This window comes from Phocoena sinus, chromosome 5 (genome assembly GCF_008692025.1).
Source record: "Phocoena sinus isolate mPhoSin1 chromosome 5, mPhoSin1.pri, whole genome shotgun sequence".
Classification (NCBI taxonomy): Eukaryota; Metazoa; Chordata; class Mammalia; order Artiodactyla; family Phocoenidae; genus Phocoena; species Phocoena sinus.
The window spans coordinates 117,745,168-117,772,895 of NC_045767.1; the positions used below are offsets into that span (position 1 = coordinate 117,745,168).

The window sequence follows — 27,728 nt, forward strand, 5'->3', positions numbered from 1 at the left end:
ATTGTAATCAGCAGATCCCAGAGTCAGTTGCAGAGATGGGAAGCAAGCAAGATGTTCCCCGGTGAATCTGGGAGAGATGACAACTCCTGCTTCCATGTTTAGTTCCCATGGTGTTTACCTAGGGCTGTCGTAACAAATTACCACAAACCTGGTGGCTTAAAACAACAGAAATGTACTCTCTCACGGTTCGGGAGGCCAGGAGCCTAAAATCCAGTGTTGGCAGAGTACGTTCCCTCTGGAGCCTCTCAGGGAGGATCTGTCCCACGTTTCTCTCCCAGCTTCTGGTGGTTGCCAGCAATCCTCGGCATTCCTTAGCTTGCAGCTGTGTCACCCCAATCTCTGCCTCGGTCTCCACGTGGCCTACTTCCTTGTGTGTCTGTGTGTGTCCTCTGCTGTCTTATAAGGACACCAGTCTTCAATTTAGGGCCCACCCTAAACCCAGCATGACCTCATCTTAAATTAACTCATTGCATCTACCAATGTCCTATTTCCATAAAAGGCCATATTCTGAGGTTCTGGGTAGACACGAATTTGGGGGGCACAGTATTAATTATAGACTGAATTCTGTCCTCTCAAAATTCACATGTTGAAATCCTAACCCCCAATACCTTAGAATGTGACTGTCTTTGGAGATAGGGCCTTAGAAGTAACTAAGGTTAAATGAGGTCATATGGATAGGCCTCAATCCAGTATGACTGGTGTCCTTATAAGAAGAGGAAGAGACATTAGGTGTATGTGTACACAGAGAAAATGCCATGTGAGGCCACAGTGAAAAAGTGGCCATCTGCAAACCAAAGAGAAAGGCCTTAGGAAAAACCAAACCTGCCAATACCTTGACCTCAGACTTCTAGACTCCAAAACTGCGCGAAAATAATTTTCTGTTGTTTAAGCTACTCAGTCTGTAGTATTTTGTTATGGTAGCCCAAGAAGACAAATACACTGTTTAACTACCACCCCACCTCACACACACACATGGATTCTCTATTGGGAACACTATGGAATAGAAGTATCTTTGATTGAATGCGTATCGGTGACTTGAAGGATGAGGTCAAATCCTGGCAGAGTACTGCCTCTGAGCTGCTGCTTGAGTCTTCAGTAACCACTGCAACATATCCCCAGGCAGGAAGTTTCTGGGTGGCATAGAGTGTGATACCAGTGGATCTCATGGTCACAGGCCTATTCCTGCACCTTCTTAGCTTTAAAGATGGTCCCCTGAGCTGACACAATGTTATGTGGTTTCTCCTGCCAGTGAATCCAAGCCTTCAGGTGCTAATGCTGGATGAGGCCCTACGAAAAGGAAAGGCAAACCTACTCCACTGAGAACAGACCACCGGCCTTTCTAGGCTGACTGCTCCGACCTGCCTCATAAAGCAGTGATGCCCTACCAGAGGCCCAGCATTCTTTTCTGCCGCTGATAGGTTTGACATTTTGCAGTGGTGGTAACTATGGTAGCTTTGATAGATAAGTTGGAGTCCATGCTGGCCCAGGAGGTGTCTAAGTCTCTAAATGCAGAGGGCATGGCCTTTCTCTAGAGCCTTAGGTGGCTGCGTTGTGGTTCTCTTACTGCAGCTTGCCACACACTCCACAAAACACCTTTCTCCACCACTGTGATCTCCAGTACAACAGCACCTATCCTATGGCTCAGAAAGCAGGGCTGCTTCCCCTGCAACCCAGACCCACTGCAGAGCTCCTTCCTGCTGTGGGTCCCATGCAGAACAGGCAGCCTTAGCATCATATGGTATATGGCCCACAACATTATCCTAAGGTATGAAATACGCTGCCTCCAGAACCCAGGGGGCTCACCGGGTGTCGTGCTGCCTTCCTCATGGCAGGAGGTGTATGTAGCAATTTTTTACTGTGGAAGTGATGCACCAGCCTGTCCCTGACCACTGGACCCTAAAAATTTTATTGTTGTGGCATATTGTTCATAAGGTTTATCCCCTACTCTCTGTACCACGTCTTACTAAGGCCTCATTGTTCTAGCTACTTTTCTTTTTTTTTTTGAATTTTATTTTTTTATACAGCATGTTCTTATTATCTATTTTATACATACTACCGTATATATGTCAATCCCAATCTCCCAATTCATCTCACCACCACCACCACCGGCTCCCCACTCCTCCACCCCTTGTTTTCCCCCCTTGATGTGCGTACGTTTGTTCTCTACATCGGGGTCTCTATTTCTGCCTTGTGTTCTAGCTACTTCTTCCTCATCCATCCTCAGCATACTATCATTGATGAAGCAGGTGCATATTCTTTAGGATAAAGTGGCAGGGTTAATAAAGCCCTGGGACAAAACTATTGAAGTACAGTGTCCATTCCATGTGAATGCAAACTGTTTCTGATCCCCTTTTTCAATGAAGAGAAATCATTTGCAAAATCCAAGACTACATTCCTTGGACTTGGGCTCCATATATCTGCTCCAACAAAGAGGCCACATCTGGCACGGCATTTGCAATCAAGGTGACTACCTGGCTGAACTTGAAGTTACCTATAGGCATCTTCCAGGATCCATGCAGTTTCAGCAGGGGAAAGACTGGTGAATTAATATAGATGGGATGGGATTTTCATCTCTGCATTTTTTAGATCCCTAAGGATGCCACTAATTTCTGCCATCATTCCAGGCTATACCATTGCTTTTTGCTCACTATCTTGGCTGCGGTAAGGAGGAGGTAGGAGGGTAGTTAAGTTTCAGAGGCTTCCACTTAGCCTTCCAAACACCCAGTGAAACCACTGTAACCTTGCATTTGGTCAAGACCCCTGTTATCATCCAACGCCTCCCTCACTTTAAGAAGGGAGCAAAAAGGACACTTTGCATCTCTGGATAGCAGTATCAATTAAGACTCTGTCCAAAAGGCCTTGAAATATCTTATTTTCCTCCTTTCCCCAGAGTAGAATTATGAGTGAATGTCTCCAGGTTTGGGGGAAGCACTGGGGGACTAACTACCTTGTCCAGATGCCTTGGTGCTACAGGGACCTTCCTCATGGGGACCTCTTTCATCGGTGGGCTATGGGTCTGAAAAGTGACTCAGGTCCAGAAACTGAGCAAGGGATGATAACTTTTTATCGGAACAACCACCCTTTGGCCTCCATGTTATCTATCCTTGATGTTGTCCAGTGGTACAAAAACTAAGTAGTACTCTCATTGTTACCCATTTATCTTGCCCCTAAGCTTGCTGTATTCTATTAACCTTCTCCGTAACTCTCTGCAGGTCAGGTCCCCTTGACTAACCACTCCCACCTTGGTAGTCATTACCATAGTTGTGACCCCACTGACTCTTGGCAAATAGGTACTGCCACTGGCCACCGGCCACCTATTATTTCAGGGTCTTATCACCCACTGCCATCAGCAAGCTAAGTTTTACAATAGTTTGTTTCTATTGTCAGAAGTAGCCTACAGAGTCATCACTGAACTTTTAACCCTGCCACTTTATCCTAAAGCTCCTCTCATCAGCACGTGTCTTTAGGGCCTTGTTAAATGGTATGTCTGTTGGGCCTTCCTGTGGAACGTAATCATCCAAAGAGAAATCTATCCATTCTGGCATAGCCACTTCCCTCAACCTTTTCATTCTTTCCTCCACCATTTGCTGCTCAACTTTGTTTAGAATTGGCCATTGCTTTTTCCATGTTTCTAGAAGCCATCCTGGTAGTGAGTTCACATCTCCTGGCATCCTAGCCGGGATGTTAAATCCTATTAAGAGAGTGCTTATCCTGCAACCCAAGGACCCAATGTGGATGCTATTATCAAACTCTCCCCTAATTTTGTCCTGTCCCTCCTCATCAACAACCTCAGATTCCAGCCTCAATCATTCTCCTGTTCGTCCCAACACATCTAGGCCAATTCTTGCAGCTCCTTTGGGGTACAGTCTGTCTCCTGTCTCATCAGGCCCAGCCCCTCTCTGGCTGAGTTTTACTTAACCCTAATTAACAGTTGCTCAACCCTAATTCTAGGTCTAGTGGCATGGAGATAGGGCAAGTCCTCAAGGGGGCACAGGTTGCCTGGGGAAAGAGACCTCTGCATCATCATCTAGCTTGGCAGTAGGTGAGGCGCCTTTGCCCTTAAGAGAGAGAAGTGGGCTGCGACTGGGGGCTCAGAAAGTTCAGGAGTCTAGGGAGTGAAAATCTTCAGCGGCATCCATTGAAATGCCTCCATCTCACTCGTCAGGGTCCTGGATATTCCCAGACAGTCCCTTGACCTTTGCATAATAGACCTGCCATGACGGGCAACTGTCTTTGAAGTTTATCCATTCAGACTACTAACTCCTGGCTTGGTCCTCAGTTTTCTCAGTTCTCCTGCTGCAAGAGATGAAAGCTTTTTCCAATGCATCTGGAGGCCCTCTGGCTTTCACACCTGGCTTTCTGTTGCCTGTTATTGCCCTCAGCTGTTCATTATGTTTCTACGGAATAAAAATGACTCGGCAATAGCCATCCTACCTGTTATCCATCTGGCTACAATTTTCTCCATACTTTTCAAATGCCGGCCTGGTGACACATTCCTTTCTACCACACCATCCCAATTCACTGTCAGTGTGAACTGTAACCGCTGGAACTTGTGCCAGCAACTGTCTGTTCTCCACCTACCACGAATGATGGGGTTCGGCTGCATCACTTTGTGTCTCTCACACACTATTAATCTCTGCTACCTATCTTGCATATTAGACAAAAAAATGAAACAGTTTATACAAGAATATTGGAGTGCTTTCCAAAATAGACTTAAAATACTAAGAATAAGGAATCAAATAAAACATCAAAAGTATATAAGTGAGATACTAGATTTACTCAAAGAGAAATGAAATTTCCTGGGTAAAACATGTGTGATAATACTGATTCCGAAAAATGGCTATATAGTCACCTTTGTCTATACATTTAAGCATAAATAATAGGTATTGTTCAGGACACACGCTGTGAAGAAAGAAATTAATGAGTCAGTTGCTAAAACACACATATAACTACTTAAGATAACATGAATATTTAATGAAAATTTAGCATATAACATCTGACTTTTATCCTGCAGACAAACGAGAAAAATTACAATAATTCATTTTACCCAATACATTTTACAAAATCAGACAGAACGATTTTCTAAGCAGTGTTAATAAAAACAGCAATTTAATTTCAAACAAATATATTACCATCCTATTCCTTTATCCTAACATGTATTTAATTGGCAAACCTACTAGATTACTGAAATCAGTAAAATCCAATCCATGATGCTTCAACTGCTTGGATCGATTTGAAATTCATTTTTGAAATTCATTTTTCTTATGCTAGAAGCCTGATTATCAGTTCCTATTAAAATGCTATGCCCTACTCCTTGCCCCAGTAAGTGTGACTAGTCTTTCACATAAGGCTAAGCGACAGTACGTACGTCTGCATAGCCACACACGATTCATCAAGCACACACACTCCAGCTCCTCAGACAAGGTCACCAAAGGGCAAGCAGCCTTCCTAGTTCTCTTGTTCCTCATAGTGAGCATAGCCACTGGCATAGGTCCTTCCTAAATTCAAATTACTAAACAAATCTGATGACTCGGCATCTGAATCCTTTCCACCTTCATCTTCTTCCTCTTCATCATCCTCCGCTTCGTACTCATCTTCTTCCTCATCATGGTAGCTGGTATCACCATACTTAGCAGATGCAAGGTTCTTCCAATAGGCATCATACCCAGAAGCTCCATCTCCCTCTTCACCTCCAGTCTGCCGGCCAAATTTCAGGGAGCGTGCTACGAAAGACAGATATGTATGTGGCACCTGATTAGCTCCAATTCTCTACATCCTCATTTTCCTCTACAATATATGAAGTTACATGAACCTGACTGGCTGCTTCTTACTCTCAAATGAAGAAGTCAGTCACGTTTTCCTTATTTCCTCACTTAACATTTAACTGGAAAGAAAGGAGACCTTAGAAACAACAATCAGTTCAATCCTACTTAGAGTCTACATACACATCATATATAAGAAATGATAAAGATGTGTCATTTCATTAATTCTAGACAAAGCAGGAAAATGAATTAAGAATAATAGCACTCTCCATACATAAGTTAAATAAGGCACGTTAAAAGCTAAAATGCCCTTTGTTTGATCAATTAAAAGTGCATTTTCAAATCACAGAACAGGTGATTTCATGTCATTACACTCTTCTCAAGAGAGCTACTTCATAATTCAGATGTCCTAGAAGACAAAGGCTGTCATTTCTTCTGCCTTAGTAGCAAAACAAAGGTAAGTGTAAAAAACACCTCACCTCACTGTATAACTCTATCTTTGATTAAACAAAGTACTGTCAGAGTCATTTAGAATTATGGTTCCATTATATGTTTGGTAAAGAGTCAAATTCTCTTTAACAAAATTGTGAGCTTCATCACCGTAAGCATGTTTGTAGTAATTGCATTCCTTCATAGAAAAGTTATATGAAAACTGTAAAACAATTTCCTACAGTAGTGACGTATAACATAATGAGCATCACTGCTCAAATGTCACACACATAAGAATAGCTTCAAAATGAATTCCAACTTGCAAGTACTGAAGATTACCACCACTTGAATATTGAGGATTTATTGCTACTCAATTATTTAAAATGAAGCCTCAGCAAAAACAGAAAAATCATTTTTTTGGTCTTAAATTTCAGTATTCACTATGTCAGTGACTGAAGCAAATGCCAAATATCAGAGTGAATGACGGTATATTTCTTAAGTTAAATTGGGAAATTTTACCCACAAATTTTCCAAGGCTATAAAATTCCATTTGCATAAGAGAACACATTCATCTTTTCAAATACGAAGAAAAGGCGAAAACAAAAAGAGAAAGAGAAAAAGAAGAGATAAACCCCGTCTAAGCAAGAAAGCAAAATCACCCCCGCGGTATTTTAACAAGAGCCTTACTTGACATGCTAAGATCCTTAGTTTCCTGAGTTTCATGTCCACATTTAGGGCAGGGAGGCTGTTTTCCTTTTTCTTGCTTAAACACCTTGCTCCTTGTATGATCATCACAGAAACAAGCCTGTATAGGAGAAATAAAAATGAGCTGGTTAAATAAGTAATTCAAAAATTATATGAAGACATCACTTACTATTTCAAGGAAATGTAAAGTTAAAGATATACTTTTGCCAGGGCAGAGATTAAGAGTTTTGTTGGGACTGGTCATGCTCCTGATTTCAATTCCTTAAAGGAAAGGGTCTCTGCCAGGACTCTTCTGAACTATGGCCTAAACACAAGACAGAAAATATATGCAGGGTATGGTATGTAGACACGTTTCTTCGTAAATATGGGTATTTACAAAGCCTCTGATGACATAATGGTGACCAGCTTATCTACCTGCACAGAGCACACAGTCTAACTGGAGACACAGACAAGTGGAGAGGCAGCTACACACACTACGCATTGCAAGGGAAGTGAAGAGGAGAAGCGCCACACCAGACTCAGGATTCAGGAAAGGCTGCCTGGGAGACGTGAAGTCTTAGCCTGGATCTGCAGGAGAATGGGGGTGCAGCAGGGTAAGCAAAGACGGAAGAGTGATCTAAGGCAGAGGAAACAGCACAGACAGAACTGGAGAAGAGTTGGGGGAGAATTAAGAGATAGGGTTAGGAGTGTTAGTAGGAACCAGAGAAATGACTCCGAGAGGCAGTGAATCAGCTGCATCTGTTTAGTGATCTCTGACAAATGGAAATGCTGGAGACAAGGTCTAAGGAAACACAACATTATGGAAATCTTCATTGTACTCAAACTCTACCAAGCAAGTGCATTTTGACATAAGGTGAAATATGCTCCCATCATTTTGGTCAGAATGTTCTCTATAAACATAAGGTACAAAAACACTGAGCTAAGATTCAGGAGACACACGCACTAGTGTCAACTCTAAGACAAGCCAACTAGATGACCTATGAAATGCCTCTAAGCTGTCTCAACTTCATTCACAATCTCTAAAATAAAAGAAGTAAATTACATAATGTTTAAGGACCCTTGTAGATTTATTATAGCTATAAATAATCCAAGAGCTGGTGGATGAGTATGGGGATTAAAAACAAAAACGAAAAAATATAAAAGTATACCTTACAACGGAGACAGGAATGCTGACCAAGCCGATTGCATGAAACACCTGTGAGGGAAAGTATATAATATCCGTTTTCAAACTTGGAATGAAAACACTATTTTCCACAGATTTATACTTGATGTACTATCTTAGATCAATTATCAACATTTTTTTCTCTGTCTCATAACCTAGAGGATACAAAAAATGAGATGGAATCCCCAGCCAGATGCAAGTAACCCAGCAATTGCACAGACACGGCATTCTTTTATCCTCCAATCTCCTTCTATTGCTCCAAAACTAGGAGATGGCAAGCTTCATTAATGATATTTAGGAAACTGAAATGGTAAGACATTTTTTCAGTGACATTGGCTGGACTCTTCACTTAAGGATATAACAGTTCAGGACTTCCCTGGTGGTGCAGTGGTTAAGAATCCGCCTGCCAATGCAGGGCACACGGGTTCGAGCACTGGTCCAGAAGATCCCACATGCCACGGAGCAACTAAGCCCGTGCGCCACAACTACTGAGCCCGCGAGCCACAACTACTGAAGCCCATGTACCTAGAGCCCATGCTCCACAACAAGAGAAGCCACTGCAATGAGAAGCCCGTGCACCGCAACAAAGAGTAGCCCACGCTCGCCACAACTAGAGAAAGCCCACATGCAGCAACAAAGACCCAACACAGCCAAAAAAAAAAAAAAGGATATAACTTCAATTTTTAAAAGAATAACTGTCTCCATTAATATATATTCTCTCCTCGTGTTGTAGGCTATTGCCATTTTTTGCAAACTTCTGATATGAGAATAGAATACTTCAGGTGGAAAAGCGTGACTATGAAGAGAAAATAATACTCAAGTGGGCAGGAAAACAGATGGAAAAATCCTAAAATATTTTATCTCTATTTTAGTCAGTAAGCCACATTAATTTTGGTCATTATCTACAATTAATGCAAATGTTAATGCAAATAATGCTCTTAAACGTAAGAGCAAATATTTTAGAAAAGCCAATTTGTCTGGTACATATTGAATATGCCAAAAAATGAAAGACAAAAATAATTAAGAGAGGTATAGAAACAAGAAAACAAACTAAGCCTTACCCTGATATAGTCTAAATATAAACTATTAACTTTCAATTTACTTAGAGGTTTTGAAAAAGTAAAGAAAACAAAAGGAAATCTATCTTTATAATTCAAATATTGCAGATGTTTCTAAGTTGGGGATCTTTTAAGTTTGCCTGGGTCATGGGGAGCTTTTTCAATCTGAACAGGAAAGTATTTTTTTAAAAACTCAATGATGATTTCTCAATTATGTGTATTATTATTGCTTCTGTCCAACCATCCTTCCACAGTGACACTGCTATTTCAGATGGATTTATATTACCTGTCCTACATGCTAATAATAAAAGTAAAAATCAACTGAGTACTTATTTTATATATATAAGGAATATATAAGTATACCAAATTACTCCAATAATAACTATATTATTTCAGTCTGTGGAGGAAAAAACCTGAAATCTCAATCATTTCTACTTGAAGGTATGCCTAGAGAGTAATTAGGTTCATTCTTCATTCAGTCAAAAGAGGATATATATCACCAAAATGCTACAAATCCCTTTCAAGTACAGAACCAGAACACAGACTGAAAGTACAAAGTGCCCAACCCAATTTCCCTGTGCACCAGGCATTTCTGATACAGAATCTTCTCCCATCCCCACCACCTGAATCTTTGTCATGCCACAATGACACAATCCCAAGAAACTCGTTGTTGTCTATCACACCCTCACCCGTACCGCCGGAAACCCAAACCACTAGGATGGGATGTGGCCTTGCCAGTCTTCTTTCCCTAATTACACCTCAAAAACACACAGGCACTCCACTTCACTGCCCTGTTATTTTTCTCCCCAAGAGATAAAATCTTGAACTTATATAAAAAATGCATTTCTCCCAGATTCTAAAAAATATTGTGACATTCCTAGTTTGAGACTGGGGAATGGTTTTCTTTTTAAATCTATTTCTATGTCTTCATAGTATTTTAAAAGAAAGCAGGTTAGAATACATCAAAGCCTGCTGACAATAAGCCATTTAAATTAGAAGTCCCTGGGCCACTTTCATTATTTTAAAAAATAAGGGCAGAGTACACACATGTGTTTTGTTTTTGTTTTTGTTTTTTCCCCTCAAAACATACTTCCCACTGGTTATACAGGTAAAGAAGTATTTTATAGAATTTCTGTATCTTCCAATTCATAGTTGTACGCTCAAATCCAAAAATGATGAGATATGACCAATTAAGGGAATAGAAACAAACTATCTTGGGGACTTATATGTATGATTAGGACAGTGTTTCAGAGAAAATATTTCAAGTAGTGGATGGCAACTGGCGAAGGAAAAATGACAAAGAAAAAATAAAGCAATAAAAAAAAGGAAAGAAAGATGATAAATTACAGTAAACCAAGGAAACCTGTGAATGTGCAATGAGAATGACTTTAACATGAGGTATCAAAGGCATGGTAATAAATTTATCTTAAAATCCTTTCAATTATTCAGTGTCTTTATTTTTCCTTTGTCTTTTACTGAATCACTAAAACTTCTTGATGGAAATATAGCCTTATCACTTACAGTTGCCTGTCTTTGGGGTTTAAATGCTACAGAATACACAAAGTTCCCAAGTCCCAAATAAAATAATTCAATTTTTATATTATACATTCTGCAGAAGCCTAGGAACAGCTCAAAAAGGCTAACTACTCAGAGATGTTCCTTTAATCTTTTGAGATTTTCTTTATAAATATCACAAGAATTACATATGTGTGTGTATGTGTGTCTTAGACTGATGACTTATCAACTTTAAATTTATAGATAAGTATAGGGATTGGCATTTCATAGCAGAACAAGAACCAAATTGAAGAAAGTGAATTTGGAATTTGAGTCTTTCCTACAGTGGTATCTACTATTTAATAAGGGCTTTCTAAGTGACAGGTGCCATACTTATGCTTTATATGGGTTCTCACTTCAATTAACTCCTTGAAAAAATTAGCATCTTTCTTTAATAAATAACAAAATTCAGGTTTAGAAAGATTTGGTAAGTTGCCCAAAAACATATGGCCAATAAGTAGAATTCGAGTAATGTCTGAATCTAAAACTTGAGCTTCTGAGAATCAACAGAATAGAAATAAAATAAAATGCAATCTATCTCTAAAGATGATACCACGAAACACTGGTTCTCAAACTAGAATACACATGAGAGCTCTGTGTGCAGGTTAAATACAGATGCCCGGCACCTGCCACCCACTTAAAGATAGAATCTCCAGGGATGAGGCCTTGACACCTGTACGTTTAAAAACCTCCACAGGTGTTTCTGATGCACATTCCTGTCTAACACTCACTGGAACCAACTAGCAGGAACAAACTAGGGGTATACCACTTATCTGGGGACACCTGAAAACAGGGTGGGGGAGGGTATGTTAGTTGTTATAATAACTTGGAAGTGAAAATGACTTTTAGCATTCAGGAACAGGGATGCTGCAAGGCCTGCAGTGCCTGATCAATCCCACAAAATGAAGAACTGACCCAACCAAAATGTCACTGGCACACTGGTGGACAAAAATGGACTATATGCGTTCTAAGTTTTTTCTACCAACAGAAAATAGATATTGAATTAAATTACAGTCCATAAGAGGCCGCATGAAAAACTAGATTCCTTTTTCATTAAGTTTAACACTTATACTATTAAGAATCTTGGGTATAAAGAACATCCAATATATAAAAACTTACATTTAAATGTTTCCGCTTCTAAAACCTGGCAGCTGGCTTGATGTTCAAACTGATCATCTTCACAAAGAAAGTTATGGCAAAAAGAACAACTGAAAATTCTGCCCCCTATTGGATTAAAGAACAAAACCCACAAATGTAAATACGATAAAGTTTAATTTAAAAAACTTCTCTGTAAAACTGCTCAGAAAAGATGGCAAGTTATTTCAGATTTACACTAAAATATCACGGCAGTTTTTGTTCTGGCAAAGGCTACAAAGAAAACTGACAAATTGAACCATAAAAGAGTGAACTCCCACTGTACCCTGGCTACCCACGTATACTCACAATGCTCAGAGACACTTCCTCCCCTTTTACTCCCCTCCCTACCTGCCTAGGTAAAAATCCTAGTATTGCCTGATGCTGCTGGTAGAAATCCCTTTTCCAACTAAACTGACAACCAAAACAGTGCCAGTACTTATGATTGGTAGTATCCTAAAAAAAAATCATAAAAAAAGAGCATCCAGAACGTTTCAAAGTCAGCCTTCACTTCCAGCAAAGCTCGTCATTTGTATGTAACCACTCACCATGGTCCCAGACTCCCCGTTCACATTCCACACACTCGGCATCAGTAAGCGGGCAGGCACAGGCGTGTGTACTGAGACACTTCCTACCATGACAAACCCAAGCTTCACAGAAGTCACATATTGCACCCTGCAACCAAAGAACATGAAAAATTAACCTCTGACACAACTGGCTGCAGCCATAGTTTAAGCAGTGGCAACCACCAAAATCATATACATTTAGCCACTTATCAACCTTCAGTGGTAACGAGTGGCTTCATTAAAGAAAATGTACTGTTTAAGCCAAAATTAAAGAGTGTTTCCTGAAAATCAAACTACTTCACCAATAGCTATTTACAGTATACAAATCTATAAATCAAAAGAAAAAGAAGCAGAAGGGAAACTATACACTTAACGCTAATATTAATCATTAAAATAAGTCAAAGAGCTGACAGTGTTGCCCCCAAACTGAATTTTACAATAAATCAAATGAAGTCTAGAGCCCATAATTTAAGCATTCCCGTCTATAGCAATTCTGGTAACTAAATGAAGTTTTTTCAAATACTAACATTCCTGACTTAAGAAAGTTCCTTCTTATCTGTGTAATTTATAAAATAAATATATAGCTTTTCTAGAATAACAAAGAGAAAATATTAAACTTCTGCCAGCATCTTTTTAAGGCAACTTATGCATTAAATCATTATTATATCTCTTTGTTAAATAAAACTAAAATAAAATATTTGGAACTAAATGACAGGGTAAGACTTTCCAATTCTCTGTCAAGGTAAGACTGTAAGACTACACACACCTTTAATAACACAATGACATCTACACAACACTAAGAGCTAGAAAGAATCTTAAGGAAATGGAATTGGATGGCTTTTCATTTACAGGTGAGGAGGGACAGGGGCCTGAGACTAAGTCCAAGTTCTAGAGCTACATTAGAGCTGAGCTGTGATTCAAATCCAGGTCTTCTAACCCTCAAAATTCACTGTTATACTATTCAAGGCACTGTAACAAAAGTGGAAAAGAGGGCTTCCCTGGTGGCGCAGTGGTTGAGAGTCCGCCTGCCGATGCAGGAGACGCGGGCTCGTGCCCCGGTCCGGGAGGATCCCACGTGCCGCGGAGCGGCTGGACCCGTGAGCCATGGCCGCTGAGCCTGCGCGTCCGGAGCCTGTGCTCCGCAGCGAGAGAGGCCGCGGCAGTGAGAGGCCCGCGTACCGCAAAAAAAAAAAAAAAAGTGGAAAAGAGCAAATAGGAAGAATGTTTGGGGACTTGTAAAAATAGATTACCAGTGCAGATAGCAAGTCCTCGAATCTATCTCTTGGATTACTCAGGGTTCTAGCAAGAGCAGAATGACACATTAAATTGGGTCATCCAGGGGAGTTTAAAGAGATAATTCACAAAGAACAGGGAAGGGCTTCGAAAACGTCAGGGATGATGCAGATACTACCCCTAGGGCTGAAGGGCCAACGGCAGGGAAGGGAGGGAGGTTCTACAACCGCAAGAGAAAGCCAGCTGTATGCAGAGGACTACCTGGTCATATGGAGAGGGACTGGTGGCCAATCCATGTCGAAATCAGGACAAGCTGGTAGGGAGTAAGCTGGGAGAATAAACACCCGGATCATAATTTCCTATCATCAGGTCTCCTGCCAAAGTCCTTTTTGGGCGGCTGAACCCAAAAAGAAGCCCTAAGTAAGACACTGATCCAGCCCACCACACAAGTCAGGCTCCCAGGGCAAATCAGGGGGAAGAGTCGGGGAGAGGGACTCTTAATCAGCAGATAGAAGATGGCCAGAAAAATCACTTTTCTAGAATTTAGAGCTAATGATGCATGATTCTACTTTAATGTATTCTTTATATAAGAGATCATTCATACTCATACAACTCAGTGAATTAAAAAAGTAATAATTTGATAAATCTAGACATAAGCAAACTACCAAGGAAGATTACAACAGCTTCTGAATAAAGATAACACTGACGATCCTATACTTAAAATAAAGGATTTTCACAAGATGATTATGAATAATTCCAACTCTTCTATAAGACAGCCACTCATGAAAAATATAAAGGTCTGCCTCATGATGGAAAATTATGAATATTCTACTATAAATATTACTTTCCTCATGGACTGACATTTGGACCTAAGAATAAATTCACACAATAGAATATATAGTAAAACTGGTCAAAAGGATAACATTTTTTTTGAAAAAAAGAGCAAAATGCCTCACAAAATGCAACTGCTTCTATTATTTAAAATAATGAATTTTCTTTGAAACGTCTACATGTAACGAAGAGATAACGACATGTAATGAACTACATGTAACTACATGTAGTAAAGAGCATAATTCTGTGTTAACTACGTACTCTTTTTTGAAACGTAAAGCTTTAAAAAAACAATTAATCCTAGGTTCTTTTGGAACTATGTTGCTTATTTAACCAGAAGACTGAACCTTAGTTTAGCAGCACTTTCAGTATAGTAAATAATATTTTGTGATGTCTAATTAAGATATATTAGAAAGGTATCACTAACAAATGAATGTTGTTTAGGTCAACATTAGATGAGTCTCCCTTCCTTATACATTTCCCAATAAGAAAGAAGAAAGCAGTCAAAAACAAGTGGGTAATAAGTGAAAATCAAACAAAAACATGCCACAGATAATCCAGGTAACTCCAGACTGATTACATTTGGTCAGAATGCCTTCTCCTTATCCTTGGAAACCTACTGGTCTAAAATATAACTACAAGAAGCTTACCACCATGGCAAGGCCAGTACTGTAGACACCAGCATGTTTTATGACACAGTCAGAAGACTTCATCATGCACTTTGTTTTCCCTAGCAAAGAAACAAATTTTCACTATTAGTCTTGCAAAGTACTACATGCAAATATTCACTAATTCCTCTTTTTATCTAGCCCAAGTTCCTATGGAAATAATTTGAAAATAAAGAGAGACCAGCACTATCTACTGCTTATATAACTGAAAAAAGAAAATGGATATAACTGAGACCTCATTACCTGAGTCAGATCTTTTGAGATTAGGAACTTATATGATAATTAATGTTTGTACTAAAATCAAAATTTGAAGGTTATGCTTTGTAATCTAATAATCACTAAAGCAGTTAAAAATCTTGTGAATTTTCAGGTGAATTCAGGGAGATTTTTAAATGATATGCTTTAAAAGTGAATTTTACACTTTGTAATTCACAATAAACGCAGTCTGATTTGAAGTTACTGCTTCTTTCTTTCCCTAGAACATATCAAACCAAAGCAAATCAAATAATAATTATGCAAATTATCTGGTTCATTTTTTTAATGTTTAACCATAGTTAAAAACTTACAAACTTAGCCCCTGGGTAAACATTCTTCTAAAAGAATTGTCAAGTAGTGCCCAAATGAGCACAAAAATCAGGAATATAATGATAAAGCTAAAAATCACAATACAGCCACAAGAGCTCTTATCTAGCAGCGAATTACCAGCCCGAAACACTGTCAGGACATTCACTTATCACATGCTGTGAGAGGATTAATGGTGACATATTAATCACGCATCTCAGACTCCACAAAGCAGCACACGAAAGAAACAGAAGATGCTCAATTTTCCACTTCCTTGATTACTTAAGAAACAAAGCTAGACAACAGGAAATGGGAAGAGAAACAGGAAATGAGGGGCAGCAGCCCCCTGTCCAACACTAAAGACAAGAATCAGGGAGTGGGAAGTGTATCCGTGCACAGCACCACAAACGCTGAAAACAGGGGAAAGGCCTAGCGACAGCTTATCTCAATCTCCACAGTCTATTTTCTCACTCTACATCCATTTGTCTTTTGTAAATAAGGATATAAAAACTGGCAAATGACTGGTCTATCTAGGCCAGTGTTCTCTTTTCCATTAATTACATACCTCAAAGCTGTCTCTGAAAGCTAGACCTACACTAGAAACATTCAGGGGTGTGGCCCTAAGCCTTCCTAACTTTCTGCAATGTTATCATGCATAAACACATTTAAATGAGCATATCTCAAACTGTGTTTCACCTGAAACTATTATCCTATAAGCAAAGGGGATACTTGTTCAAATAAAAGTTTGGGGGACAAACCTGGAGTAAAGACAATTAATCAGGTTTCTCTACTGGAGGTCTTCAGAACCTTTAACACATACATAGGTAAAAGAACTCTCCCAGGTGGGAATGAGGGAATGAAACATGCAGCGTGTCTCAAATGTATGCTCTGCTTTAAGAAATACCTACTAATATCTCAAGTATTCTGTGGAAGACTATTTGGGAAACATGGATCTTGTTCTATGAACTACTATTTAGTTTTACTCTGAATAATCATTTACTCTGAATAAAAGTTTCCACTTATACTTGGGAACTAGGTAAGTGGCTTAGGAACTCTATTCCACTCACTTGGGAATACATGTGAGGAAATTCAAGAGTCATACGCTAAGAACCAAACAGAAAAACAACTGATCACAAAAACTGGCACCAGGTAAATGTGGAATAAAATTATTTTCAACAGCCTAACACACTGCAGGCAGTATCAGCAGAAATCAAAATTTAGGAAAGTAAACAAAGGATATCGACAAGACTAAGACAGTATAAATAAAAATGCAGCATCACCAAATGTTATTAGTCTGAAATCTAATCTTTCCACGTTTCAAACAACACGTGGTACCTTTATCTAAACTGTATCTTAATTATTTTCCAGCATTACATCAAAGAGACAAAACCAAGGCTTGACAGTTTTTTGATAGGCCAAATAACATTTTATGTAGTCTTATTAATAGTAAGGTATAACATTACTGTAAATGATAATGATGAACCCACAGGTTCAAACTGATTAAATGCCAAACAAATGTTTGATAAAAGAAAAGCATGTGTTTTGATCATATACTTACCACACTGTGCACAAATTGGTAACTTCTGTACAGAATTACAAAAATAGCAAAATGCTCTATTCTTCTGCCGTCTTGTCATGTAAAAGAAAATTTTAAAATTTAGTCAATATCAGATAAAAGGTCAGTCTATATTATTATATATAGATAGAAAAAGAAATGAATAAAAATTTACCTCTGACACTTGTCACATTCCTGTAAAACATAAAAACGTAACATTAATTTGTCTACTGGCTGAAAACTGCAAAGTTACTTGAATTATAAAGAATACCGTTTTTCGTGTTAAAATTTAAGTGACATTTGCCCAAACCCTCCAATTCCACCCATGAATACAAGCATCTATACATACTTTAACAACAAAGGTATGTTTTGGGGCATACCACACTAGAGAAAGAAGGGGCCTTTTCACAAAAGAGGCTAAATACAGTAGTGGTCTGTTTTTTGGATTTTTTTTTTTAAGCAATCAGAAAAATAATACAGAATGAACACAAGAAACAGTAGAGAACACAGTATGTTGAAGCTCACAGAAAATCCAGAATTCTAAACATGGTATTAAAAAGCTCTCCACGATCTGGTCTCTAACCACTTTTCAAACCTCACTGGCCTATTCTCTTTAGATTCAAGTCACTATTTGTCAGCCATTCTCAAAATATGTCTTGTATTTCTTCTTTTCCATGCCTTACTTATTCTAATACTTTTCCCTGAGAAGTCCCTCCTCACTTCTTCACCTACGGGAAGTCCTGGTGATGATCCCACCTCCTCTGTGAACTGTACCCCATCCCCACACTCACCTTTATCACCTCAGTCCTAATGAACCTTAATCCCAATTGTACCTTTTCTGCAGCACTTACCAAAGTCTAGCCCTCACTGTATATATTTATGTATGAGTCATTTCTTTGTCTTCCTTCTCTTCTCTAGAAATCACCCTGGCACGGACGAGGGAGTCCCCACTGTCCTATCTGTGCTATGTCATCTCGCTCCCCCTCACCCCCCGACCAACCCAGTACAAATGCTGGTTAATCCTGGGTTGAGCACCCACCCAAGCCCAACCCATCAGAGTTCTTTCCCTCTCTGAGGGCAACAATATGTGATGTGAGACATGGGAGCTATGGACCCAGTGGCTATGAACCCCCCAAAATGGAATAAAACAATCTGAGAAAATGGAACTAAATAAAAGCAAAAGACAGAACTACAGGTTGTTTCAGGTTCCAGCTGTCCCTGCATCCCAGCTACATCCATGCCCTTCCCAACTACACAAGTTAGCCCATTACTCATTCAATCAACTATTTCTCCCTGAAGTTACTTAGGTTGGATTTCTGTCATTGATAAACAGTAAGTAATACAGAAAACAACTGAGCTATAAGCTTGAGGAAACCAGGACTGTGTCATTCAGCTACGTATTCCCCTCAATGCCTAAAATAGTACCTGGCACAGAGTAGGCACACAATACACGTATGAGGAATTAAGTCACATTAAGCATTTCATATGTCTTCAATGAAATCAAAAAAGAAAAAAAAAAGAGGAGTGGGAACGGAAAAAGTAGAGAGGCGTGGAAACAGGAAGATACGGGACAACTCAGAAATATGGTCAAAGGAAGGGAAGAGGTAAGGATGACTTAGGATGAAAAGGCTCCAATTAATAGGACAAACTGAGGAAGGCATACTAGGTTAGAGAAGCTGGAGAATGTCACACAGTTCCTAGTATGTATTCCTGTTCAATACATATCTATTTGTCACCAATGGTAGCCAAGGTAATATGACAGGTTTCAGAAATAACAAAATCAAACAAAATTCACCACTACTCAGTGTTAACGAAAACAACAGACATGCCTTGAACATAGATTTATATAGTTTTTCAATTGATAACCAAAAAAACTTACCATTGAAGCATTGCACGGGTGTTTAGCTAAATCGATAGTGCTTCTTGACGCTCTTAGTTGTTTTTCACGTTCCCGGCGATTCTCTGCCTTCTTCCTCGCACCAGTCTTTTTTTTAGGCATCTCCCCTTCTTTCTACACAAGCAAACAGAGACGATATAATTGCCTTGTTGCATTTGCTATTTTAAAGAAACTAAGGAATAGCAGAATGAAATCTTCTAATTCTCATTAAACTTTAAACTCAACCCAGCTATTTTGATGGCTAAGCACATTTTAAGCCTTTATGCATCATTTAGCACACATCATCCCCAATAGATGGCTGTTAAAATAAGGCACTTATTTGTATTACCAAACAGTTCTAAAAAATGTAAACATCAAAAAGATTTATCCTAACAGCCAAAATGGTTTTCTTTCCCACAGAGCAAAAAAAGTTTCTCTGATATTCAATATTCTTTAAAAATTACTCTGTACCAAGTGAAAAAAAATTATTAGGAATATATAAATAACAAGAATCATTTAAAAGTATATTATTTACCCAGTTTATATCACTTTTTTAAGCCCTATATTCAGATGACCTGATGCTGCCAAGTCTTCAAGTACGTCTAATTTCTCCCATGTAATACCTGAATAAAACATCTAATAGTCAAGTCAAATGACATTAACTACAAAGCCAAACTACCCTCTCCGAAACGATATTAAAGGCATCTGAGTAGCTTTGACTCCCTGAAAGCTGCCTTTCCCGCTACTTTTACCTGCAGTGAGCATGTAATTTTAACAGGGTTCAAATTTAACAGTATGTGTTTACCACACATATCAAAATAAGGACTTTAAAACTGGCTTTTATCAGGTAGTTGAAAGAACTACCTCATTTAGAAAAACAAGGTCTTCACTAAATAACACATTTTTATTTGGCTTTTCATCCCATCTGAAGACACAAGTTCCCTGAGGGTTCCAGCCCTATCTTTCTTGACAATGTTTGCTTCCCAGCCCTGCCTGAAATAAATTAAGCCTTAACAAATGAAGAGATACACGAATGAATGAGTCCATGCGCTTGCTTTGAAATAGAATCTCAAATTTCTTAATATTCTTCAAAATACATGTATTTTTTTAAAAAGTCTTTTCTAAGAGACGTTCTCAAAAATCAACTGTGGAATTCCCTAAAAGCACAGATTTAGACTTCTAGGCTCTATCCAAGATCTACAAATTCCAAACCTCCGAGCACGGTTTTAAGTTTCACTGGTGACTGACACACAACCTTCCAGAAGACAAAAGTATTCAAAGAAACCAAAGTCGTGCCCATGATACAGGGAGAGAGTTCCATGAAAGCACACCTTGACACACACTTCTCATTACAATACAGCAAAATCATACACCAGCTTGTACCTGGAACAATACTAAGGTCACTCATAAAAGTTGTCCTAATTTCCGGGTTTCAACTCTGATGTTGGAATGCCCAATCAAAAAACCGCGCGGTGGTTAGTTGCGACTTAAAAAATATGAACAAACCAGACAAGGAGGTTTAGTGGGTGGTTACCTGAAATAACGTCCAAGTCCACTAGGTCACCCTTCCGGTATTTACAATGACAAAACTTACAGGGTGAAAAGTTGTGTACTGCCCTCGCCAAAGGAGCTAAAAATAATCACAGGGTGATCACCGGTTGAATTTTCTGCGTCCCCCGGGGAGAACCCGCTGGGAAAGTTGAGCCTCATTTTTTTCTCCTCTAGTTTGTTTTGTAAACTTAAAGAGTGAATTCTATTTCTCAGCGTTATACGGGTTTAAGCCCTTCTCCAGGAACGCTCCCACTTCTTCAGGACGCGGCCCGTGTCACGAAATGAGAAAACAGGCCCGGGGCCACTGAGGCTTTGGAGGCAAAGCCTGCAGCCGGAGGACCCAGCGGGGTGCAGGGGGAGCCCAGGGGAGAGTCAGCGGAGGTGCCACGCGACTCTCGGAACCAACGGCCGTCCCCGTCCGCGGGGCACCCTCCCTCGCGCGCGCTCCGGGCCGACCTCGCTCACCCTCGCGGGGAGGCCGGGCTCACTCCGGGGGCCGAGGGGCAGGGAATGGCGTGAGGTCCGCCCGCGGCGGCTGCAGATCCAATTCGAGGACCACGATTCCGGGGGAAAAAAATGCTACTAAGCCCCGAGGAAGGCGGACAGAGCTGCTTCCAGGCACTAGGAGCCGGACCGGATGTCCTCTGACGTCAGCACGTCGACAGGGGAAGGCCCGCCCACTTCTGTTCGCTCCGCCCCGTCCCTCCCCCTTCCGCGGGGGGCGGGTCTCCCAATCCTGGGCGGAGGACATGACTGAGAGAAGAGGAAAAATGGGGGAACAGAAGGAGGGAAAGGGTGGAAATTTTATTACCTCAATTTTATGTTTTCAGAAAAGGAGAAATCTAAGCGAAGAGAAAAATCTAAAAAGAAAAAGGAAATGAACTTACCACCTGGTAGTGGATCAGTTGACTCAAACAGAAAATTCTTGCCTAATTCTTCTGGAAACTTTCTGCTACCCGCATATTTTGTGCCCTCACATCCCACTTTTCGTGTTTGCTCCACAAGTTGTCCCTTTAGTTGTCCAGTGAAGTTCTGTGCTACCCTCCTTTGTCTATTTCCACTGGCCTTCTGGAATTCCATTCTTTTGTGAACAAGTTCTTCCACATTCTGAGCCTCTAGTGTGTTTGCTGCCTGTCCTTAGCTGAAACGTAACATCACCCCCACCCCCTTGCAGAGTCCGTTTGCTTTAAACTTGAAAGTGAAGGTTGCGCATTTTCCCACACTTCCTTCATGTCTTGGTTAGGGGGGTGGGGTGTGTCCCCTTGCTTCCCAGTGCCTCACTCACATAATTCATCCTCGTTTTTATGTAGCAGTGCCACTTTTTATCCTTCCTTGTTGCTATGTTTTACCCTCTCCTCACGGATGGAAGACTCTGGAACCTGACTTCCAACTTGTGCCATCACCCAGAATCACATTAGTATCTAAATGGAAGACCCATCCTCTTGGGTTCTGGATTTCTTCATCTCCAGTAGCCATCACCTCTGCTCCAAGACAGGCACCCACTCTCATGACTGTACCTGAGGCCTTGTCATCAGGTGGAACTACTCCACCACTAAAATCCAAAATTCAAACATCTAACCAACCAACTTCCTAATTACCAACTCTCTCAGCTGTCCCTAACGAAGACTTCGAATCTAATGATCCTTCTCTTTTCTCCCCATCAATTATCCCCCTGCTTTCTTCCCTTCCTTTCTTCCCCAGTTAATAAAACACAATTCATCACTTCAGTCACAATTCTCCATGTTTTTGTCCTGAGCAACCAACTGGAACATTCCCAATTCTGTTAATTCAACAGCTTGCCTTTTCTTTCCTACTCTGGACATCTGAGTGTTATTAAGGAGAAAAAAAGTTACACAATCATGATTCTACTCTAAATCCAAAGTCACTGACCTCCACAGGTCTTTCAAAATTGCCCTGCAAGCCTCCTATATTTTCCTAATCAAGCCCATCATTCTCATTTTCCATGAGGGCTTTATCACATCTTCTCCCCTTTCGTCAAACTTCTACCACTTCCTCCATCAATTTTAGCAGATATTATTGCCTCCTTTCTCACAGAGAAAATAGAGTAGTATCAGTAACAGCTAAACAATATCACTGTGTGCTCCTGGCACTCTAATTACATGTGTAGTGTTAACTCATAATTTTACACATGATGAAACTTGGTCAGAGAGACTGTACAACTTATTTCAATATCACCCAGATGGTTTCGCTTGCAATGTCGTCTATTGTAGCAGACTTAAAACTTTTGGTCTCAAGACCCCTTAAAACCTCTTAAAAACTGAGAACCCTAGCAAGCTTTTGTTTATGTGGGTTATATTCAATTGATATTTACCATATAAAAAATTAAAACAGATAAATTTTAATGTTTATTTATTACAAATTATCTTGATAAATCTATCACATGTTAACATAAATAGCATATTTCTATGAAAAATAACTATATTTTCCCAAACAAAAAACATAGAAGAGTGGTAATGATTTACAGTTTTATAAATCTCTTTAATGTAAAGCTTAATAGAAGGCAGGTGAATTCCTGTATCTGCCATTCCATTGAGAAATGTTTTTTGGTTTTTGTTTTTGTTTTTTTTGCGGTATGTGGGCCTCTCACTGTTGTGGCCTCTCCTGTTGCGGAGCACAGACTCTGGACGCACAGGCTCAACGGCCATGGCTCACGGGCCCAGCTGCTCCGCGGCATGTGGGATCTTCCCGGACCGGGGCACGAACCCATGTCCCCTGCATCGGCAAGCGGACTCTCAACCACTGCGCCACCAGGGAAGCCCTTGAGAAATGTTTTGATGTTTCCATTTTCCCTACAAATAGTTAGCCAAGGAAATGGCGCAGAACCCTCTGGGGAAGAACTGGGGGAATTATTACAATGTACATCTTTTATGATATTTCAGGGCCATCTTCCTATGGATCTGGCCTTTTCCCTATTGATGGTTTCCAGATCCAAAAACTGGCTCAGACTTTGAAACTGGGCAAAGAATTGTGACTCATTATTAGAGTATTGCTCTCTGGCTCCTAGTCATACGCTCCCTTGATTTCTTTCGTTTGTACAAAGTGAGCCATATCCTTGATCGCTGCCCATCCCATTTTGTTCCCAGAGTCACCATATTCTGTTATCCATCTCCCTAATTTTCTGAGGATCAGACCCCTCTCCCTCACTACCACTCTGTTCTTGTCACTCATTACAGTATGGGCCAGGTTGCATTGTAACTTAAGCCAAGTTATTAACCTAGTGACAGGAGGGAAGCTGGGGGCAGATCCTGAGGGGAGCACAGGTTATACTACAAAGAGGAAGCCTCTGCATGGTTTTCAAGCCAGGGGAGCACAGGCCATTAATGGGGAAAATTGGACCATGTTCAGACTCAGAGGGTTCAGGGGAATCCAGGGATTCAAGATCTTTAGGTATCACAACCCAGCCCATTGCATCAGGGTTTCTTTCCAGTCCAGCACTGTGACCGTGGCATGGCCGACCCAGCTGGGTTGTGTGGTTGTTGATCTTCTTTGGAGCTCTGCCTCACTTACGATTAAGTGCTGGGCCTGTTCCTCAGCTCTTTCTGCCCTCCCACTGCAGGAGATAAAAGCTTCTTTATCTGCTACCAAAGAGGCCTGAATTTTACTCTTAAATTTTTAATAACCTTTAATCATTCTCAGCCCTTTGCTTTTTCCAAAGAATCAACTTTGCTTAACAAAACTAGTTCCCCTGACCTTAAGATTGCTATTTCCCTCGTATTTCTTTCTTTTTTCCCCTCATATTTCTTAAATGCCTGATACACTGCACCCACTAGTGTTACCTTCCATTAGAATACATTGCAGTTCACTACTGATAAACGGCTAACTATTGCACTGTTACCTTGTGCCAAGGTCCATCTGTCCCTCATCTATCACCAATAAGGAAGTCCGTATTGACAGTGGCCAATGATTCAAGTCAAAAATCCCATATTAGCTCCTGTTTCCTTGGCTCAACCCTGACATCAACCATCTTGGGTTGGCTTCTCTGGAAGCGTACCCTGAGTCAAAGATGAGTATAGAGAGTTTGTTAGGAAATGCTTTGGGAATACCATCTGAGGAAGGGATGGTAGTAGCCATATTGGACAGAGGGAAGAGTTGGCCTGCAATATAGTCTCACTGAAGGCCTTGACTTTGAACCTGGCATGTCCCTTCGGAGTTGAGGCAAGTGGGCCCAGCCTTTATATACCTGTGACATCAGTCACTGGATGTGGGCTGACAAGGGAAGCGGCTGTGACCTGGGACCAGATCACTCCTTAAGAGGACTGACAGCTGCATTTTGTCAGCTTGCTGCAGTCCCCGCAGCTCAGGGAACAAGTCCTTCACTTCTGAAGAGGAATCTGGGTAGTATCCCCCAGTATTCACTACAAAGAGTGACGGCCAAATCAAGAAATATTCAAAGACAAAGAATCTTTATCATTCACAGACCCTCACTGAAAGAATTCCAGAGAGTGTGCTTCCCGAAGATGAAAACGGTATTCAGAAGGAAGGTGGGGGGGGGGGGGGGCGGGAATGCAAAAAACAATAGTGTATAATCAATTCATTGGACATATAGGGCAAATCTTAAAACATTATCCGGGGCTCCCCTGGTGGCGCAGTGGTTGAGACTCCGCCTGCCGATGCAGAGGACACGGGTTCTTGTCCCGGTCCGGGAAGATCCCACATGCCGCGGAGCCTGCGTGTCCGGAGCCTGTGCTCCGCAACGGGAGAGGCTGCAGCGGTGAGAGGCCCGCATACCGCAAAAAAAAAAAAAAAAAAAAACATTATCCGTACAAAACAACAAAACTATAATAAACAAATTGGATACAAAAACTAGGCAGAACTGAAATCTTCTCTAAATTCAATGCAATTCAAATCAAATCCTGAGAGGGACTTTAAAGTGGAATTTTACTAGTTAGTCCTAAAATTCATATGGATAAGTAAACCAGGAATATCCCAGACCATTGTAAACACCAGCAGAAAAGAATACCTTTATTTACTATAAAGTTCCAGTAATTAAAACAGATGTCAACAAATAGACAAATGTGACTGAATAAAAAGCCTAAAGACTCACATACATTTTGCAACTTGGTAAATGGAATAGTCTGCGTTAACGACAGTGAGAAGAGAGGTATCGTTCAGTAAATGATGTGGAGACTATTGGTGATCCATATGGAGGAAAATAAAATTAGATCCCTCCCTATTTAACAGCATACATAAAAATAAATTCCAGATGGATTAAAGATCTAAATATACAAAGCAAAAATATAAAACTATTGTAAGAAAATATATGAGAATGTCTTTTTGATCTCACGGTACAAGTGATTTCTTAAATAAGTCACAAAAAGCAAAAAATTACAGAAAATAAATAACGCATGTTACTGATTAATAAGTTTAATTTAATAAATTTAATTAAATAATGTATGTAACTGAATCAAAATTTTAAACTTCAGCATGAATAAAGATACCACAAGCAAAGTGAAAAGGCAAACTAAAAATTAGGGGATTGAATTTGACATGTATATAACTGACAACAAATTCATATAGAGACTCAATTATCAACTGATCAGAATTATCAAAAGAATCACCATTCAGTGAGAAAACCACAAACAACCGAAAAGAATTACAGGCAAAAGATATAAACAGAAAATTTTATAGAAGAGGAAATCTAAATAGCATTAAAAATATCTAAATCAATATTACAATGGAGTACTATTTTGCACCCAGCAGATTGGCCAAAATTTAAAAGTCTGGCAATTCAAAAAATTGAAAAAGGGTGGAGAAACATATTTTAAGCAATTCTGGTAGGAGCATAAATTGTTAAACCTGTAGCACGGTTTTGTTTTTTGTTTTTAGAAATGACAGCTGTACTTTTTGTTAAAGACTCAATTTTATTATTTATTTATTTATTTTGGGCTGCGTGGCCTGTGGGCTCTTAGTTCCCCAGCCAGGGATCAAACCTGTGCTTCCTGCATTGGAAGCGTGGTATCTTAACCACTGGACCACAGGGAAGTCCCCTGTAGCACTGTTTTTAATAGCAAAAGTTTTTAAACAACCTATCTTAGTTAGGGAAAGGTATAAATTATAGGCAATCTATACAGCAATTAAAATTCATGAACTTAATCTATAAGCATCAACATGGGTAACCCCAAAACATTATGCTAAAGAAAAAATCAAATTGAAATACTATTTATGTAAAATTTGTAATGCAAAAGACCAATTGTATACATAATTTATGGATACATATATATGTAGTAAAAGTACCGAAACATCCATAGAAATGATATTAACTTCAGTTTTTTTTGTTTTTTTTTTTGCGGTACACTCTCTCACTGCTGTGGCCTCTCCCGTTGCGGAGCACAGGCTCCGGATGCGCAGGCTCAGCGGCCATGGCTCACAGGCCCAGCCGCTCCGCGGCATGTGGGATCTTCCCAGACCGGGGCACGAACCCATGTCCCCTGCATCGGCAGGCGGACTCTCAACCACTGCACCACCAGGGAAGCCCCAAACTTCAGTTTTTTTATTATCTCCAGTGAGGGAAAGGAAACATATCGATGATGTGAGAGGTATTAACTATACTTTTGGCTGTCAGAAGGTAAGCCAGGACGAAGTGAGAGAGTGGCATGGACATATATACACTACCCAATGTAAAGTAGATAGCTAGTGGGAAGCAGCCGCATAGCACAGGGAGATCAGCTCAGTGCTTTGTGACCACCTAGAGGGGTGGGGTAGGGAGGGTGGGAGGGAGTCACAAGAGGGAGGGGATGTGGGGATATATGTATATGTATAGCTGATTCAGTTTGTTATACAGCAGAAACTAACACACCATCATAAAGCAATTATACTCCAATAAAGATGTTAAAAAAAAAAACTCCTCAGCTCAATTTATCTTTAATTATACCTTCAAAGTCCCTTATGCCAGGTCACATAACATATTCACAGGTTCCCAGGATTACAGCATGGTCACCTCTGTGGGGGTGGTGGGAGGGGGAAGATTTTGTTTATCACACCCTCTAAACATATACTCCTTATATCTTCTTCATCGGACACCCTCACTTGAATCCTTATGATCTGCCTTGACTATGGGAATCT

At 40.1% G+C, this 27,728-nt stretch overlaps 1 protein-coding gene across 2 annotated transcripts; it reads right to left on the reverse strand.

Moving 5' to 3' along the window:
* Positions 1-4,758: 4,758 nt before the first annotated feature.
* Positions 4,759-21,300, reverse strand: ZNF330 (zinc finger protein 330). 2 transcript variants are annotated; one of them, XM_032633707.1, is made up of 11 exons: positions 21,111-21,277; positions 20,629-20,724; positions 19,098-19,229; positions 17,394-17,413; positions 17,222-17,292; positions 15,085-15,164; positions 12,353-12,479; positions 11,790-11,894; positions 8,045-8,091; positions 6,879-6,996; positions 4,951-5,723 (listed from the first exon to the last, which is right to left on the reverse strand). In XM_032633707.1, exons 3-11 carry the CDS (start codon positions 19,215-19,217, stop codon positions 5,449-5,451), a joined length of 963 nt encoding a protein of 320 aa, XP_032489598.1. In that variant the 5' UTR covers positions 19,218-19,229; positions 20,629-20,724; positions 21,111-21,277; the 3' UTR covers positions 4,951-5,448. The 2 variants fall into 2 exon arrangements, with proteins under 2 accessions (XP_032489599.1, XP_032489598.1); XM_032633708.1 differs by lacking the exon at positions 20,629-20,724 and having other exon boundaries at positions 4,759-5,723; positions 21,111-21,300.
* Between the last annotated feature and the right edge of the window lie 6,428 nt (positions 21,301-27,728).

Excerpts from the sequence above, each read along its gene's own strand:
- ZNF330 (XM_032633708.1), bottom strand. The coding sequence starts at position 19,217 with ATGCCTAAAAAAAAGACTGGTGCGAGGAAGAAGGCAGAGAATCGCCGG. Across the intron at positions 15,165-17,221 it reads ACCAATTTGTGCACAGTGTG|GGAAAACAAAGTGCATGATG; the intron begins GTAAGTATATGA and ends TTTCTTTGCTAG. Across the intron at positions 5,724-6,878 it reads TAAGGATCTTAGCATGTCAA|CACGCTCCCTGAAATTTGGC; the intron begins GTAAGGCTCTTG and ends TGTCTTTCGTAG.